The 17,670-nt window shown below is 46.9% G+C and overlaps 2 protein-coding genes across 4 annotated transcripts in view; both read left to right on the top strand.

Annotated features, from left to right (window-relative positions):
* The window catches only part of LG01H21orf58 (linkage group 01 C21orf58 homolog), a 231,616-nt gene that overhangs the window by 18,892 nt on the left and 195,054 nt on the right, over positions 1-17,670 (top strand). The window lies entirely within an intron of this gene.
* The window catches only part of RB1 (RB transcriptional corepressor 1), a 73,329-nt gene continuing 56,286 nt past the window's right edge, over positions 628-17,670 (top strand). For both annotated transcript variants that reach the window (XR_007244953.1, XM_048502521.1), the window contains exons 1-11: positions 628-735; positions 3,152-3,269; positions 5,217-5,326; positions 6,621-6,755; positions 8,126-8,164; positions 9,867-9,934; positions 11,266-11,376; positions 12,484-12,629; positions 14,807-14,884; positions 15,369-15,475; positions 16,939-17,016. Coding sequence is in view for 1 of the 2 variants with exons in the window: in XM_048502521.1 (XP_048358478.1) it covers positions 674-735; positions 3,152-3,269; positions 5,217-5,326; positions 6,621-6,755; positions 8,126-8,164; positions 9,867-9,934; positions 11,266-11,376; positions 12,484-12,629; positions 14,807-14,884; positions 15,369-15,475; positions 16,939-17,016 (1,052 nt within the window). In the remaining variant the exon portion in view is untranslated. The remainder of the gene's footprint in view (positions 736-3,151; positions 3,270-5,216; positions 5,327-6,620; positions 6,756-8,125; positions 8,165-9,866; positions 9,935-11,265; positions 11,377-12,483; positions 12,630-14,806; positions 14,885-15,368; positions 15,476-16,938; positions 17,017-17,670) is intronic.

Here is a 17,670-nt window from a genome sequence, read left to right as displayed (position 1 = left end):
TGGAGTTTTGGGGGAATTTACTTTGTGCTGTGGGCGGGGGCCAGAGAAGCTCGTAAAAGCAGCGGTCTGGTGGGGAAAGGTCAGAGTCTGCATTTCCTGTATTGTGCATCGTGGAAGTTTAAGAAATAAAGAACTGTTACAGTTACTTTAAGTCTGGTCCTTTCAGGTTCCTTACAGCCAGTGCCAACCTCCCGGCGGGACCGACTCAGTCTCCCTGTCGGGGGCACCTCTGACACACACAAACCCCCCGCCGTTCCCATGGAAAACTCCTTCTGGGTCTCCAAAGCGCCCCTCCAAAGGCTGCCAATCCCCGGGAGGAGGAAGGGCTTGCAGGTCTCCCGGTCCCTCCCTCCCTATTTCTTGGAAGAAATGGCTGTCGAGAAGGAGGTGGAGCCTGTGGTCCGCCCCTCCCCCTTTCCTCCACAAGCTCCGCCCGCTTCACAACTCCCGGAATCCCCCGCCCCGGAGTTGGAGGGAGAAGACGCCTTCGGGGGGGGGAACGCGGAAGTGAGCCGCGAGGCCGACGCGGTGTCTCCCCTTCCTCCCGGAAAGAAACAGGAAGTGACGAGAGCTCGGGGGCGGGGCGAGCGGCGTTTTCCCGCCGTGGGAGAGTGTGGGCGGGGCGATGGGCGTGTCGGACCCCGCCCGCAGCGTCCCCTGCCCGGCGCCCGTCATGGCGGCCACCCGCGCCCCGAAAAAAGCCGACCCCGCCCCGCCCCCCGCCAGCCCGGACAGGTCAGCCTCCGAGGGGGGGCGGGGGGGCGGGGGCGCGAGGGAGGGAGGGAGGGACGTTGGCAACCGCTCGCCGGTGGGGTGGGGGCACCTGCTGGGGGGCCTCGGGAGGGAACTCGGTCTCGCCTCTTGGGCCGGGCGGGGGGGGGGGTTGGTGTCAGGCCAGACTGGACAGCAGCAGCACCCGCCCAGCCCGCCCCTCCCTCCCCCCCGGCTGGGCGGAGTCCGTGGGGGGGCCACCAGAGACACCCCCCCTCCCTAGTGGGTTCCGGATCGCTCCAAGGCGGGACCGCCCCCCGGCAGCCCCCGGGGCTGAACTCGGGTCCCTGGGCGGGCGGGCGGGCGGGCGGGGGAGGTGGCGGGGAGAAGAGGGGCCGGACGCCCCGCTGGAGGTCCTGGACGGACCCTGCGAGGGAGGCCACGGGGCGAGGCCGCCGGCGAGGGAGGGAGGGCGGTTGGGGGTCGCCGGGGCAGCCGCTCCAGCCCACATTCGCTGCTGCATCCCGTGGGCTGAGGCGGGGGGCTGCGCTGTCGCCCTGCAGAGCCCGGCGTCTCCCTCGAGGGCGGGGGGGGGGGCTCGAATATTGCACTCAGAGGCCACGCCCCCTTTCAAAAAAGTGTCTCAGTCGATATAAAACATGACACGGCGTGAAAGACCCAGGTGGCTGACACCTGACAGCATCCCCCACGCACGCGCACAGAGGGAGGCTGGCCAAGGCCGCCACGTGAGAGCACCAGCGAGGGCCTGCAGCTGGTCGGAAGGGGGAGGAGGGGTCAGCCGTGCCCCAGGACCGGGGGGGGGCTCCTCTTGGATTGGTTTCCCTCCTTCCAGTGTTCCCAACTTCCTTTGGGGCTGCTCTTTTCCGAGGGCCTCCAAGTGTCGGCTTCCTTCTGTGTTAGCAAGGGGGGGTAGTTTGCAGCTTAGTGGCACAAAGCAGTGAAAACTCATTTATGCCTACCCCCCCCCCCCCGTCCCAGGTTCCTGCTCCAAGGTCCCCTTTTTCTGGGGCATGGTCTGTACTTGCATTATTTATAGTCCTCCTTTCTCACTTGGACTCAAGGTGCATTACACAGTTGACAGGATGGAACGTGCAGTGAACAATACAGCAGGAATTAGGGTTGTGCAACCAACCAGAAGTGTACAAACAGAACTAAAGCATGACACGTTCAGTGATGCAGAAATTATATGGTAGAATCCTAGTTTCAGCAAGCCATATGAAGTAGTATAGACCAAAATCCCTAATAATGTACCCACGGTTGTAGTTGTGTGGTAGGTTTTTTAGCGCCATCTGTCAGTTGTTTTAATCTTTTAATGCTTGATTGATGTTTTATTGTATTATTATTATTATTATTATTATTATTATTATTATTGATACAAAACAGTTATACACAGCAAACAAGATCAATATGCTGGATTTTGTATTACATCACACATCGGACACTTCCCAAGTTGTTGTTGTTGTTGTTATTATTATTATTATTCAATTTGATAAACCGCCCTACCCCTGGAGGGGGTAATTTTTTATTGTAATCTTTTATTGCTGTTCGCCACCCTGAGCCCTGTTGGGAAGGGTGGGGTGTAAATATAAATAAATGAGTTTGTGAAATGTATTGGACAGTGCAACTCTTGTGCGTGTGTGCGTGCGTGCGTGTGTGTGTGTGTGTAAAGTGCTGTCAGGTTGGAGCCAATGGAGGGTGACCTCTTCGAGGCCAGGGGCTTGCCTGCGGAGAGAAGCTGCTGTGGAGTACCTGATGCCTGAAGCAGAGTGTCTGGCGATCTGCACGTCGCAGTCGTTTGAGGCTGGTGGGCAGGGACACAGTGGTGCTGGTGCTGCCTGGATACAGAAGCCTTGCGACTTTCAGTTATGGGGCACTCCTCTTTCCAGGATCTGCCGCTTTCCCAGTAATGTCTGTTCTGACCTGTTAGGATTGGTTCTCCCTCCCCCTCATTTGCATGTGGATGTTTGGTGGGGTCTGTGGGAGGGTTGTGTTCCTAGTGTTGTTGGCAATGTTATGAACATTGAAGCCATACTTTCACTGCATAGTGATAGGTTTAATGTGTGGGAGGGAGCATATCTCTAGAAATACGTACTTACTGGGGTATGTGTGTGTATATATATGTTTTTGGAGGGCTGTGTTGTACTGTTGAAGGAAATGATTGGGATCCTTGGAACGCATGCCTTCAGTGTCACGTAAGAGCTTGTATAGTCCCGCTGTACAGTGTTTGGGTAACTCATATTTGTTCGGTATGGACGGAACACTGCAGCTGACAAATCAGATTATGTGCTAAAATGTTTATGTGCTTTGCTGAATTCACATTATGAACATCAGGCCCAAGGGACCCAACATTCTAAAAATATACATTGCCTATATAGTCATCCTGATACCCAATGTCTGGAGGTCTCTTTTCCTTTCTCAGGGTGCCTTCTGCTGAACCAGAGTTCGTTGCCATGTGCTGTGCTTTACGGGTGACGGACAGCATCAGAGCCGCAGCTTGGCAGCTGTACGAAAAAGTGCTATGCACATGCGGAATTGTGGTGAGTACATCGCTTTTTAAGAAAACGGTATAACAGCCATTCTGGAGAGTTGATGTGATAGACAAAAAACACTTTGCCCTCTCAGAGTATACGATCAAAAGCAAGTCTTTGTGCCTGTTTTACCCCAGCGTTCATTTGTGTTCAAGATAATCCTCATTCAATCTGAGCCGGTGTGATGTTGTTGTAAGAGTGATGGACCAGGGCGAACGAGGGTTTGGCAGACCCCGGCTCAGCTCCCCGCTCTGCTAGGGAAGCTTCCTGGGTAACTTTAAGGAGGGGTCTCTTGAAATACAGAATTAGCAGGTAAAGCATGTACAGTAACCTTCACGAGACATTTTTTAAATGTCAACCAACCAGCACCACCCCCAAAACGTGCAGACATCCTGCAGCCTCTTCTAAAACCAGGTAGAAAAAGGAGCCACAGGCTCCCCACAGTAGTCCTGCAGCCTTAAGGGCTGTGTTTCCGACACACAAGGTGGACCAGAAACCACAAGGACTTCTTTCCGGGCATCCTGTCCTTTTTCCTTCTGAACCTGTCCAGTGTGTGTGCCTTGTTCTCAAAGTGCCCTGCCCCAGAATGGGACACGGGGCTCCTGAGGAGGGAGCAAAGGGGGCCTCCTTCTGCTGCTGCCGCTCAAAATTGCCTCGGCCTCTGGTGGAGCTGCATCACCCGTCTTTCAGCCGGTAATTGACCACAATCCCGGATGCTTTTCTCATGGACTGTTGCCAAATCGAATCTCCCTCATCCTACTTGTGTGCCTCGATTCTTTTTGTTGAAGTAGAAAACTTTGCAGTTGTTAACTGTTGGATTTTATTTTGCCATTTTCAGCCCAACTTTCCAGCCTATCAGGGTCATTTTGAACTGCATTTCTGTGTTTTGGGGTGCTTTCTGTTCCTTCTCGTTTTGTGTCATAGAGATTTGATAAAAATTCTTGTCACCCTTTCCTCCAAGTAACTGATAAAAATCTCTCCTGACGTTTCGCCTGCGTCTGTGGCTGGCATCTTCAGAAGATCTGCCAGCCACAGATGCAGGCGAAACGTCAGGAGAGAATGCTGCTAGAACACGGCCAGACAGCCCGGAAACCACACAGCACCCCAGTGATTCTGGCCGTGAAAGCCTTCGACAATAAACTGATAAAAATGTTGAAGAGGACCAAATCCAAGCTAGAACTCCTCAGTATCCCAGTTTGAGACCTTCTGCTACTCTTGTCAACCCAGCTCTGCAAATTCACATATTTCCTTCTCATAACCCACATTATTTTCTGCTCACAGACATTCCATGTCTCCAGAAATAATCTTTCTGGAGATCAAAAGGGACTGCAAGATGGAGAGGAACATGGGAAAAATCCACATTCTTTTTTTTGGGGGGGGTGCTGTGGGGTTTCCGGGCTGTGTGGCCGTGTCCAGTAGCATTTTCTCCTGATGTTTCATCTACATCTGTAGTCTTCAGGATCTCTGAAGATGCCCCCCACAGCTGTAGGTGAAACATCAGGAGAAAATGCTACTGGTCACGACCATACAGCCCGGAAACCCCACAGCACCCCAGTGATTCCAGCCATGAAAGCCTTCGACAAGACCTCGTCCTCCTTTTCTTCCTCCTCCTCCTCCTCCTCCTCCTCCTCCTTCTTCTTCTTCTTGCCATTTCAGAGGATAGAACCCTTAATTATCCCTGTGGGAGTCAGAGGGTACCGCGTGTTGCCTTCCACCTTGCCATGTCCCATAGAAGCAAAGGCATCCTGTGAAAGCCTCTGCCCATAGGCAAGCCCGAGACTTCTGTCACTGGGTGATTTTTTTATTCAGGTGTAGCCTGTCCCATGCCTGCAGGTGTCATTCCACCAGCTGACTGAGCGTGCACACAGAAGGGCCCCAGGAGAGAGGCAGTTATGTTGTAATGCATCAGATCAACGTCAGCCGCTACACGGTGCCCATGGAGACTTTTTCTTTCAGGAAGGCCGTCTTAAAAAAGAATTGTGGGGGATCTGTATCTTCAGCACAGCCGCCGACTTGGATGAGATGACGTTCACTTTTACAGAACTTCTGAAATGTTTGGATATTAGGTAGGTTTCTGGTGGTTACGGTCATGCAGTTAAATAGATGTACAGTATTTGTTTAATAACACTAGATCCTGGAGCAGCTGAAGCAGACTTTCCAGCCTCCTGCTATGTCTCTTAAAGTTGTGCCCTGGGTGCTCAGTAGATTGGATCCCCCGGTCTATCAGCAGGAGGCATTGGCAGCTACATAGAAGAAGAAGAGTTTGGATCTATATCCCCCCTTTCTCTCCTGCAGGAGACTCAAAGGGGCATACCATCTCCTTGCCCTCCTCCCCACAACAACAAACACCTTGTGAGGTGGGTGGGGCTGAGAGAGCTCTGAAGAACTGGGACTAGCCCAGCTGGCATGTGTTGGGAGTTCACAAGCTAATCTGGTTCACCAGATAAGCCTCCACAGCTCAAGTGGCAGAGCGGGGAATCAAACCCTGTTCCCCAGATTAGCTTTCTCACAGTCCCCTTCTCTCGACAGTGCTTTCCAACCCCAGGAAATTTATGATTAAGATTGCAGGAGAGTCACATTCCAGCCAACCTGATCTCATCAGATCTCAGAAGCTCAGCAGGGTCAGCCCTAGTTGTTACTTGGATGGGATGCCACCAAAGACGTCCTGGGCTGCTTTGCAGAGGCAGGAAATGAAAACTGCCTCCTGAAGACCCTGCTGGGCCGCCATAAGTTGGCTGTGACTTGACGACGCTTGACACACACGAAGCTGCAGTGGAGGAGGAGAGGGATACAGTTGCTCCTTCGGCCTCTTCCATCAGTTCAGCTCCCTCCTGCTGCTGCTGCCTTCAACAGAGGCCTGTGCAGGTCCCCCCAGCCCCAGGAGCAGACTTTCCTAGAGTCAAAAGGTTGGTTGGGAGCAGGGAACACAGGAAAGGCCCTTGTTCTGTGGCATCTTCAGGGGACTGGATCCAACCAAGTGTCTGCAGTGACGGGATAATTGGCTCAAATTGCCATCTCCCTCTTCTGTGGTTGAAATGCCTTCTGTCAGTATGTAACTTGATGACAGTCTATGCCTATGAAAATATTGCTTGTCGTTTGAATTATAGTCAATGAGTTTGTCAGTCATTTTGCTCCAGAACAGTCACTGTTCGAGCTCGGCTTTGGCCAAAGAATGTTAATAGCAGTTCGGTGAACCACACTGTCACATACAATTTCACGCTGTTGCTGTTTGGCCCAGCCTTATGGGTTTTTAGTTACATCACAGTGAGACGTTGCCTCTGAATCCAAACGAGGGTCGGGCAAATCTGAAAGTAACAGTTTAAAAATGAAAGCTGTTGCTTTTTGTCTCTCCCTTTACAGCATGTGTAAATTTGTTCTTCTGGTTGAAGGAATGGAGGACAGCATGGATGCAATTAGCACAAAAGTACACAGTATTCTGTTACGCTTAAAGAAGAAATATGACATATTGTTTGCCCTGTACCAGAAGTTTGAAAGGTAAAGCATGTGTTGTTTGTCATTAGAATATGCCCTTTATTTTACAAGTCTTGATATTTACTTAGTCAAGCACTTGTTACCTACATCATGGTTTTGGTAGGAAGGTGTAGGGCCCCCTTAACTTCTTACAGGGGCAGGCTCCAAGAATGAACTTATCAAATGATATAAACTTATCAAAATCAGACAGAAATTACTCATTCTTGTACATACTTGTACAATATCAGAGTATCATGACATGATAAAATAAGGTGATCTCCAACCTAGTTTTATACTTGGTGATTTAACTAGAGGACATTGTAAAACTGGATTCAGGCCTTATTAATGTTTTGTAAAGAGGAGTATAACAATTATAGAACAGCATCTTGAGTATTGCCATCAGCACCAGGATAAGTTCAACTGAATAACTGAAGTCTAACCTTTAAAAATATTTATGTTTAAAGGAAAACTTCTCCTAGTGCAGATTAGAAGGTTGCTTTGTTCACCAGCAACCAGTCCAGAATAGAGTTACAAAGTTTATGGGTTCCAGCGTTTAGAACTGCAGCTTAATGTCTTCCTTGAATGTCAGGTTATTCAGTTGGAATAACTGATGCACACACTTAGTTGTAACTGTGTGCTTGGTGACACCTTACACAATCCCTATACCCCTAGTGGTGAACCTTTGGCACTCCAGATGTTATGGACTACAGTTCCCATTATCCCCTGTCAGCATGGCCAATTGTAGGGGCTGATGGGAATTGTAGTCCATAACATCTGGAGTGCCAAAGGTTCGCCACCACTGCCCTATGCCATACCAGTCTATTGCCTGCTGCTGTAATGTCAAATCCCTTATGAATGTTCTAAAAGGCAGTGCCCAAAGAGTGGCAGGTCTCTAGGAAGGAAGCCTGTTCACAATTCATGTATGATAACAGTCTGCTCAGGGCCTGACCATCTTGTATTCTCCACCAAAGATGTAAACAGCATGGATTATTACATTTTTGTGGACTAGTAACTTCCGTAGACTTCGGCGTGCTGTGGACGAATCCTGGCATAATATGCAGATGAGACTTTTAACAATCCTATTCTTTTGTTTTTTTGCTTCTGAACATGCTAACTTGAAACCATCCTATTCAGCTTGGTTTTTGTGTTAATTCTGGGAGGTTAGTGGGTGTGATAAAGGAGGCTGGTGCTGTATTATCCCAGATTTGGGCCCTGCTAATGAACCGCTGCCCTCCATGTGTTTCCTTTGGTCACCTTGATTTTTTTTTCCCGGGGGGGGGGGGGGTTTCTTTTCAAGCATTCATGTGTGTATTTACTGAATATTTTTTTAAACCGCTTACAGATTTGGAAAGACATTTCCCAGTGATGGTATGCATGGTTCTGTTTGTTTTTAGGACTTGGGGACAGATCTGTGTTGACCAGCCTGGTGATCAGTAAGTTTGTTTTGTTCAATGAGTAAGAGTTGCTATGTGAGCTTCTCAGTGGCACTGCAGTGGAAATGTCCTTTCATTTGAATTAATTGTCCATGCTGGCTTGGAGGGGGGGGGTGTTTTCTGAGCTGCTTTCACTTTTGCAGGCGCTGCTGGACTGTGCCAGCCTGACCTGGGGAGTCTGCTGCTGGGAGGGGCCTCAGGCCTGGGCTTCTCTACTTTGCAGTGTTCTCACACGGGGGTTGGGAGGAGTGAGGCGTATGACCAACCGCTTGGCGCCTTTTTGCCAGTTTCATCTTCTTCATTGTTCTCTGATGTCTGCCAATAAAATCCTTGAACCAACCAAGTGTTTATTGGGTCCTGATCCAGGGATCTGACATTAATAAACAGAAAATCTTGGGCCATGATCCTAAATTCAGTGCAACTGTCAACTAAAACGAATGAGACTTGCATCCAATTATGTTTGGGGTGTGGACACCAGCTCCAGGAAATAATGAATAGCATCATGTTTTCAATCAGAGGTCCTCAGCCTTTTCTTAGTGCGCAGGCACCTGTGGGATTCTGACACAGTCTCAAGACGGCCCCTGCAGAAGGTCACCAAATGGTTACCACAGCTTACCTTCAGTCACGCCGTAGAGATCCTTTGGCTGCAGTGGCGGCTGATATCAAAGCAGTGCTTTAACAACAATCTTCAGAGCCAATCAGAATCCTTGCTGAGCAAAAGCCCCACATAGCCACACCCACTTTTAAGAAAACACTTGATGAGCACGTGGACAGGTGTCTGGACCACTGAGTGACGGCAGGCTCCATGTTTGAAACCCTGTTTGAAACTTCGCCGATACAACAAACCCGGACTAAAGGAGAATGGCAGATCTTTAGATGGAGGCCAGAGGTCGGTGCTGCTGTTTTTATTCGCTCTGACAGCATAGTTTGACACAGTTGGTCACATCCTTTTGTCCCACTGCCTTGTTGGTTTTGGGCTGTGTGGGACAGTCTGTCAGTGGTCTCCTCTCTCCAAGGCTGGGGACAGAGGGCAGCATTAGGGGAGAGTGTGTCTCCAGGACATTCTTTGTTGTGTGGAGTCCTTCCGGGAGCGATCTGGTTCCCAAGGTTATGTCATATCTGTATGCAACCCCTTGCCCAGTTGGTACGGCAGCCAATACAGGCTGCATACATGCCTGTATCAGTTGATGGAGTAGTAGTACCGTGTTCCCCCGAAAATAAGACAGTATCTTATATTAATTTTTGCTCCCAAAGATGCGCTATGTCTTGTTTTCAGGGGATGTCTTATTTTTCTGTGTTCTGTTCGTTGGGCATGCTTCCGAACAAAAACTTTGCTACGTCTTACTTTCAGGGGATGCCTTATATTTCACACGTCAGCAAAACCTCTATTACGTCTTATTTTCAGGGGATGTCTTATATTCGGGGAAACAGGGTAGTAGTAATAATTGCTATCAGATATTGTAAGTTCTTACTACCAATCAGAGTTCAAGAGGCAGAAGGTTTGTTGGTCACGCTTTCTCCTTTCTTGGGAGTGCTTTAAGTGCTAGAGATTTCCTGCATAGAAAACCTTTTGCTGTAAAGCACGGCAGCTTCTTTAGTTCAGGTATTTTCAAGTATTATTTTTCTTGATCGTGTGTCTGACAATTGTTCTGAAACTGCAACTAGGGAATTTTCATTACTGTTTTCTTGAATCTGTTTGTAGAAATTCTTCCGAATTAAGTTCTTCATCTGTTCTGAAATTATGCTGGATCACATTTCTATTGGCAAAAGGTAAGCAGTAAAATGTTTGGATTTATCAATTTAACTCCAAATGACATAGTTTCATAATTGTCTGTACACTGTGCTGATGCAACTTGTGTTTGCTGTTCTTAGTCTACTTTGGTTCATTACTGTTCATTTTTCGTTTTTTAAGTATAGGTTTTTGATCAAGGCAAAAATGAGCAGTCACAAGTCCAGCTGGGGAAGGGGAGGAAAAAACTGAAGTTTTAAGAGTGATGTCTTTGTAGTTCTGAGATAAATGTTGCAGTGTGCTGTTAATACCACAGAGTTATACAGCTTTAAAAAGTTGTTTGATTCTGATCAAGATTAATTTAAAGCTGGCTTCATGCTAGAAGAGGGCAATTTAAGTGGCACTCTGGCCACCAGCTGTTGTCAGAGGTTTTCTGTTTGTTTGGGGGCTTTTTTTGTTCCTTTTACCAGGATTATGTGTTTTGAGTCTGGGGAGGTGTCTCCAGCAGGATGCAGATGCGTATTCTCTGCCGTCCCAGTGAAATTAACTTGATTTATTCCTCAGTGAAATGTGCTTAATATTGCAACCATAGTTCTATAAAGAGCTCTGTAATCTGGAAATTCAAGTTACAATTAGATGTTTGTTTCACCTTAAAACAAATGAAACAGAAATATTCAGTTGTCTGCTCTGGACAGCCTGTTCTACCTTCTGTTTATATCCTGTTGAACAGACCAGAGTCACAGACCAGAGTCCTCCTCCTGGTTGGCCCTGGCGGGGCAGCCCCACGGCTGAGGCTTCTGGCAAGCAGAGGATGGGAAGCATTTTTTATTGAATTTTGCAACTGCATATGCCCAAATGTTCCTTCTGGGATGGCGTCTTGGAGGCAGGATGGAGCAGGTGGGGGGTGGGGGGGAGAGGAGCATGGCAAAACTTCTTTCTGCAAGATTGTTGCATTAGCAATTCAGCGAGTTCCAACCCAAAGCCCTTTCCCAGCAAGGCTGAAGGGTTTCTCTATTCCTGAGCATTATGGGTTAGTTCCAAAGGATGGGGTCCCGCAACTTTGTGCAGATCTCTGACTTGTATCTCAGTCCTCCGCCCTCCCCGCCTGCGGCTTGTGTGCCTCTCTGTTTGCTGAGGCTGCTTTGGCCCTCAGGAGCAACTTTCCAAGTGGGGCAGGAAGGAGCAGAGGACAGGCAGCGGCAGCGGCCCATGAACAGAGTTCTGCTTTTGTTGTTGTTGCTGTTGTTGTTCTTTGACTCCAACCTAATGTGCTGGTGTGATATTCCTAAACTTGAAATATTACAGATGTTCTGATAATTGTACAATGAGATATTTTTGCCCGGTTAACACAGTGTCCTCTTCCTATTTTCAGGGAAAGTATTACCGGTGGAAGACGACCTGGTTATTTCCTTCCAGCTGCTGCTTTGTGTTCTTGATTATTTTATCAAGCTGTTGCCTCCTGCAGCACTCAAGGAACCATACAGTAAAGATTTAATCTTTTTAAAATGGAAAGGAATAGTCTTTGGAAAGGAATAGAAAATGGAAAGGAATAGAAATTGGTGTGTCCATACATCAAAAGTGGCCTACTTAAGATATTCATTGTGTTTTGTCTGGCATGCTTCATAACTGTATTCCATATTAAGAGACACTGACAGGATGTTTGAATGGAACCAAGTTTTCTCCACAGTATCGTTTGTCCTTTTCTTCTGCACCTATAGCAGTGGTGGCGAACCTTTGGCACTCCAGATGTTATGGACTACAATTCCCATCAGCCCCTGCCAGCATGGCCAATTGGCCATGCTGGCAGGGGCTGATGAGAATTGTAGTCCATAACATCTGGAGTGCCAAAGGTTCGCCACCACGGACCTATAGTCAATTCTGAACTTATGTGGCTGCAAGGCACTTCTGCCCTTATGCTGATGTAAAAAACAGAGGAAAATTGAACGTTTTGAGCTCGAGTCATGCCAGGAAAGTGGAGAATATTATAGGAGTGGCATTCTTACTGTACCTGCACAGCATTGCTGGTGTTTCAGAGGGTAGCTGTCTTGGTCTGCAGTGAAACGGCGAGATTTGAATCCGGTAGCACCTTCAGGACCACCAAGATTTTGGGGGGTGGGGGGGGGGGGAGCTTTTGCACGCCAGAGTTCCCTTTCTCAGAAACTGATGGTGTTGTCTCTTGAGAACTTTGCAATCTCCCAATTGCTCTTGTTCCACCAAACAAACAAAACCGCTTTCTCTGCGTGGAGGCTATTCTGAAAGACCTGCAGTGATCATAATGATTGCTGAAAGCATGTGGGGAGGGGGGAGTTGAGATTTTTTTTTAATTGCAGTTTTTAAAAAAATGAGGTTCTTGATGTGGTTTGAGAAAAGAAAGGTAATCGGGATATCTACATATGCTGTTGGGTTAATCCAAAGGGTGGGTTTTGGTGAGCTATTTGACAGAAGAGAGGGCAACAGAGAGTTGTGTCCTTAGCCTGTGGTGCAAAGCTGCGTCCGCCGACAGTATATATTGCTATTGGCTGCCTGGCATGATAGGACACAGTCCATTAGGGTGGTATCTGTTGACCCAGTGCTTGCTTTTTTATTCTAGAATCTGCCATCAGTGCTTTGTCTGCTAATGGCTCAATGCGCACTCCTAGACGTCAGAGCAGAAGTTTACGTGCATCAAAACAAACTGATACAGATATGAAGGTTATTGAGGAGCTTTGCAAAGAACATGGTTGTAATTTGGATGAGGTGAGGCCAACTGAATTTTTGACCCGGTGTTTTGTTTTCCTTAGCTTAGGGGTGTCCAACTCTAGTGCCCCAGACGTTCATGGACTATAATTCCCATCCACCCCTGCCAGCATGGCTGATAGCAACCCTTTGATTGACAGCATGAGGAATGGTTTAAATCAGGGGTGTCCAACTCTGGCACTTCAGATGATCATGGATTACAATTCCCATCAGCCCTTGCTGGCATGGCCAATCAAACAGACCTCCAGCAGTCAAATCCCTGAAGTGGAAAGAGTGTTTGTCCTTCATCAAAACATTACAATATTCAAATTTTTTTCTAAAACTAACCCTAGGGGGTAGGCTGCAGCCTGGAAGTGATCTGACTATATGCCAATGATGGCATCCAGGTGAGATCTGGCAATGGGAGTACTTTGCTTCTATTATTAGAGCAACAAGCAGCTGACTAATTGGATATTTCAATGTTTTGATGAAGGACAAGCATTAATTTCATTTCAGTGGATTCCATTACTGGAGGTCTGTTTGATGCTTTACAGTTGAATTGCGAGGTTTTCACTGAAGGGACATTATTTATACAGAGACTCATGATCTTTTGTGCATATTTTGGGATCCCTTTTTTGTCTGCTAGTGTTGTTCATGTATTGCGTTATTGTCACCGTTGTTGATATTTGGGTTATTGGATGTAGTGATCTTTAACCTGTTCATAAATGACCTGGAAGTAGGGGTGGGTAGCTTGGTGGCCAAGTTTGCGGATGATACCAAATTATGTAGAGTGGTGAGAACCGCAAAGGATTGTGAAGAGCTCCAAGCGAAGAGCTTTATAAGTTAGGTGAGTGGGCTAAGAAATGGCAAATGCAGTTCAATGTAGCAAAATGTAAAGTGATGCACATAGGGGCAAAAAATCCAAACTTCATATACACGCTACAGGGGTCAGAGCTATCAGTCAAAGACCAGGAAAGGGATTTGGGCGTCTTAGTTGATAGTTCCATGGGAATGTCAACTCAATGCATGGCAGCTGTGAAAAAGGCAAACTCTATGCTGGAGATGATTAGGAAAGGAATTGATAATAAAACGGCAAAGATTGTCATGCCCTTATATAAAGCAGTGGTGCGACCGCACTTGGAGTACTGTGTTCAGTTCTGGTCGCCACATCTCAAAAAGGATATCGAAGAGATAGAAAAAGTACAGAGAAGGGCAACGAGGATGATTGAAGGATTGGAGCACCTTCCTTATGAGGAGAGGCTGCAGCGTTTGGGACTCTTTAGTTTGGAGAGGAGACATCTGAGGGGGGATAGGATTGAGAGGAATTTTTCTCTTTCACAATACTAAAACCAGGGGGCATACATTGAAAATGCTGGGGGGAAGAATTGGGACTAATAATAGGAAACGTTTCTTCATGCAATGCGTGATTGGTGTTTGGAAGATGCTGCCACAGGAGGTGGTTAATGGTTGCTAACCTGGATAGCTTTCAAAGGGGCTTGGATAGATTTATGAAGTCTATGTATGGCTACCAATCTTAATCCTCCTTGATCTGAGATTGCAAATGCCTTAGCAGACCAGGTGCTCGGGAGCAGCAGCAGCAGAAGGTCATTGCTTTCACCTCCTGCATGTGAGCTCCCAAAGGCACCTGGTGGGCCACTGCAAGTAGCAGAGTGCTGGACTAGATGGACTCTGGTCTGATCCAGCAGGCTTGTTTTTATGTTGTTATGTTCTTAATCATTTCTATTAAAGTTTGTGGTTTTATTTCTGTTCTTTTGAGCCAGGCAGAGCAATTTTTCTTCATATCCATATTGTTTCTGGCTCATTCTTTATATTCACTTATATTAAGGCCACCCAGAAGGAATGTAGGAGTGGGGAAAAACATTTTATTCACCAGATGAGTCTGCTGCACATGTGGAGGAGTGGGGAATCAAAACCAGTTCTCCTGATTAGAGTCCACCTGGTCTTAACCACTGCACAACGCTGGCTCTCTTTTAAGGTCTTTCGCAGGATGGGGTACACAAACGGTGCAGAGTATCAAAACGTTACTGCAAGAGGCCCTTTTGTACCAATGGCAGCAATGCAGAGTTTCTAAACATATTAGCACATCTCATTCATTACAATATATTGTGTATGGAAGTTATAATAATAAAAGGAAACTTTCCATAGTGCTGATCTTTTTCTGATTTGCTTTTTTTAAGGTGAAAAATGTTTACTTCACTAGTTTTATTCCATTCCTGAATTCTGTGGGCATCACAGCTTCCAGTGGACTTTCAGAGGTAATACGAGTATAATATACTATCTTGAAAGAGAATTGCAGTGAGCCCTATTTCTTCTTCTAGTCACTGTGTAGGCCAGTGGTGGCAAACCTTTGGCACTCCAGATGTTATGGACTACAATTCCCATCAGCCCCTGCCAGCATGGCCAATTGGCCATGCTGGCAGGGACTGATGGGAATTGTAGTCCATAACATCTGGAGTGCCAAAGGTTCGCCACCACTGCTGTAGGCTCTCCATACTTCTGATGTTTTGATAAGTTTTCAAGTAGCTACTAGTAACAACTTATTAAAAAAGCTGAAGATAAACAAATCTCAGTGTCAGGTAGAGTTCCTGCCAGGTGGATTTCTGAGTTTATGAATGCTTTTTCTTTAAACTAACTGAAGTATATTAAATGAAGTCACTTTGAAGAACAGCAAAGATCTCAGGGTTTCATCAGCATTGGGTTTTTTTAAAAAAGAATTATTGTTGTTTTGGAAAACCAAAGGTTGAGAGTATATCAAGCAAATATGAAGAAATGTATCTGAGCAGCAAGGATATCGATGCCAGATTGTTTCTGGAGAATGATGAAACTCTACAGGATCACACAGAATGGTAATCTTTTGTTTTGCGTGATATGTACCTAACTTTGCAGGCATCTCCAACTGTGCTACAAGGGGAAATGGGTGGCCTTTGAACACACGAAGCTGCCTCAAACTATTGGGCTGTTGAGGCCAGACTTATCTGTTCTGCCAGACAGTGACTCTCCCGGTCTCAGACGGATGTCTTTCGTATCACCTGATCCTTTTAATGGGAGTTGCTGGGAGTTGAACCGGGGAATCATAATCCCTTAGCCAAAACCAGAACTGTTCTAGCAGCCAATGAGATGAAAATTATGAGATGCTTTGAAAAGCGTTGCACTATAATAATATTTACAAAAAAAGATCTTGTTACATTTGTTTGTGTTGTCCAAAGCATTTTGTTTGCAAGGCTCTGCAGAGCCTCAGGGAGGACAAACGGCAGACAGCTGGGAGGAAGGGAAAGCAGCCGAATGTCTGTTGCAGCAACCATTTCTGTGAACGTTCGCCCTGGGTCTTATTTGCAGATTTAAAACAAGAGTTGACCTGTATCTTACCCCTGTATTCAGCCAGGTTTGAAGCCTTCCACCAGCCTAAGGTCCTCTAATGTCTTTTCCTCTAAATGAAGAGCTGTTTATTTGGAAGAAGGCTGAACAGAAGGGAAGGAATCCTTCCTGCATCTCTCACAGAATCACAAAGTTGGAAGGGGCCGCACAAGCGGTCTAGTCCAACCCCTGCTCAATGCCTGATCAAACTAATGCAGTGGTTCCCAAAACGGACAGCACCTCCTCCCCCCCGAAAAGCAGCGGGGTAACCTAAGAGGGCACCAAGAGGGGTGGTGGGCAGGAGGGTGATGGAGAGGGGCCCCTTCAATTGTATTGTTCACTTATTTACAATAGATCAAGTTACAATTTTACTATGAATAGATTTTCCATGAGTTGTTACTGTTCTGAATTATGGGGTCTAAAGGAGATCCTTCGAGCCTTCCATCTTCCTCCAAAGTATCTTGTAAACTGGCCATCAGATTTGATTACTCCATTGATAACTAACATTCTGAAGGTTTGTTGGAGCAAGTTTTCCTTTACTGAATGCAATTGTTCAATTCGTTCTAGTTGTGTGATTTCCTGTTGCATTGCTGAGTCACATCTCAGCTAGGTCAGAGAAGATGACAGTGAGCAGAACCATGTGAATTATAACATCTTCTTTAAAATAATGTAAAAAAAATAACCACAGAACGTCACGATGCTTTTGGGGAAAAGGTTGGTTCTGCATTCACACAAGCAAGCAGTACATACTAAGAGAATAAACCTTCAAAGAACTTGAGATGAGAGGGAGGTGGAAATAGAATGGAATTCCATTTCCAAGACATACAAGGAACCTGGCCAGAAGGAGAACATGGAAAAGGAAAGAAGGGTGTTTAGAAATCTTGTTTGGAAAATAAATGTGAGGTCTTGTATTGAAAAAACATTGATAGAAGGTACATTTTTTGCCCTTGTGAAGTTTGCAGTTGGAGAGAACACCAACAAAAAACAATGCTGATGAAAATCCCCCGGGTGCGCTTCCCCAGACCCCTGTCCGGTAAGAATGATTTGAATTCTACTAGTTTTAAATTTTATCTGAAGCCTTAGAAAAATATTTCTGAGTGCGTATAAAGTTTCAGATATTTCTACGCTTTGCAGCTGAAACTGGATTTCAGTCCTGTGCAGGATTTTTAACTTTCGGCTCTGAGCCACCATTTAAACATGATGCTGCCTTATAAGATTTCCACCTGAAAAATCCCACTGGTCCATAGTAATGATGTAAATCCTATTTTCAGCTGAACTGCTGCTGCCTGCTGTTGTAAATGGGACTGGGAAGCTCAGTCTTCTGTCACTGGCATCTTTGGTCAGCAGAAAGAGTTCTTGCAGCCTGTTCCTTAACATCTGGTCAGCTAAGAGAGTGGAGCCCAGGGGGGCTGCTTCACCCCTCTCTGGCTGCCACAACATCCTATAAATTCATAACAACATAGTTTGTTGAAATACTTGGGTGGGTAACAGTGGCGTGGCTACCGTGGGGCGGGGACAAATGCCCCAGGCGGGCCCCCATTCGGTCACATGGGGGTGGGAAATTGCCCCCCCCCCCCACACCTTCCCCTTCCCCCCTCGGCCGGCTGCAGCCCCATCAGGCCTCTCCTTCTGCCAATGGAGGTTCTGCCAGCTGAAGGAGTGGCCTAGCAGGGCCACTGCAGGGCAT

This window comes from Sphaerodactylus townsendi, linkage group LG01, assembly GCF_021028975.2.
Source record: "Sphaerodactylus townsendi isolate TG3544 linkage group LG01, MPM_Stown_v2.3, whole genome shotgun sequence".
NCBI classification, from domain to species: domain Eukaryota; kingdom Metazoa; phylum Chordata; class Lepidosauria; order Squamata; family Sphaerodactylidae; genus Sphaerodactylus; species Sphaerodactylus townsendi.
The sequence above is the reverse complement of the archived record's forward strand: the minus strand, read 5'-3'. Positions and strand labels throughout refer to the sequence as shown.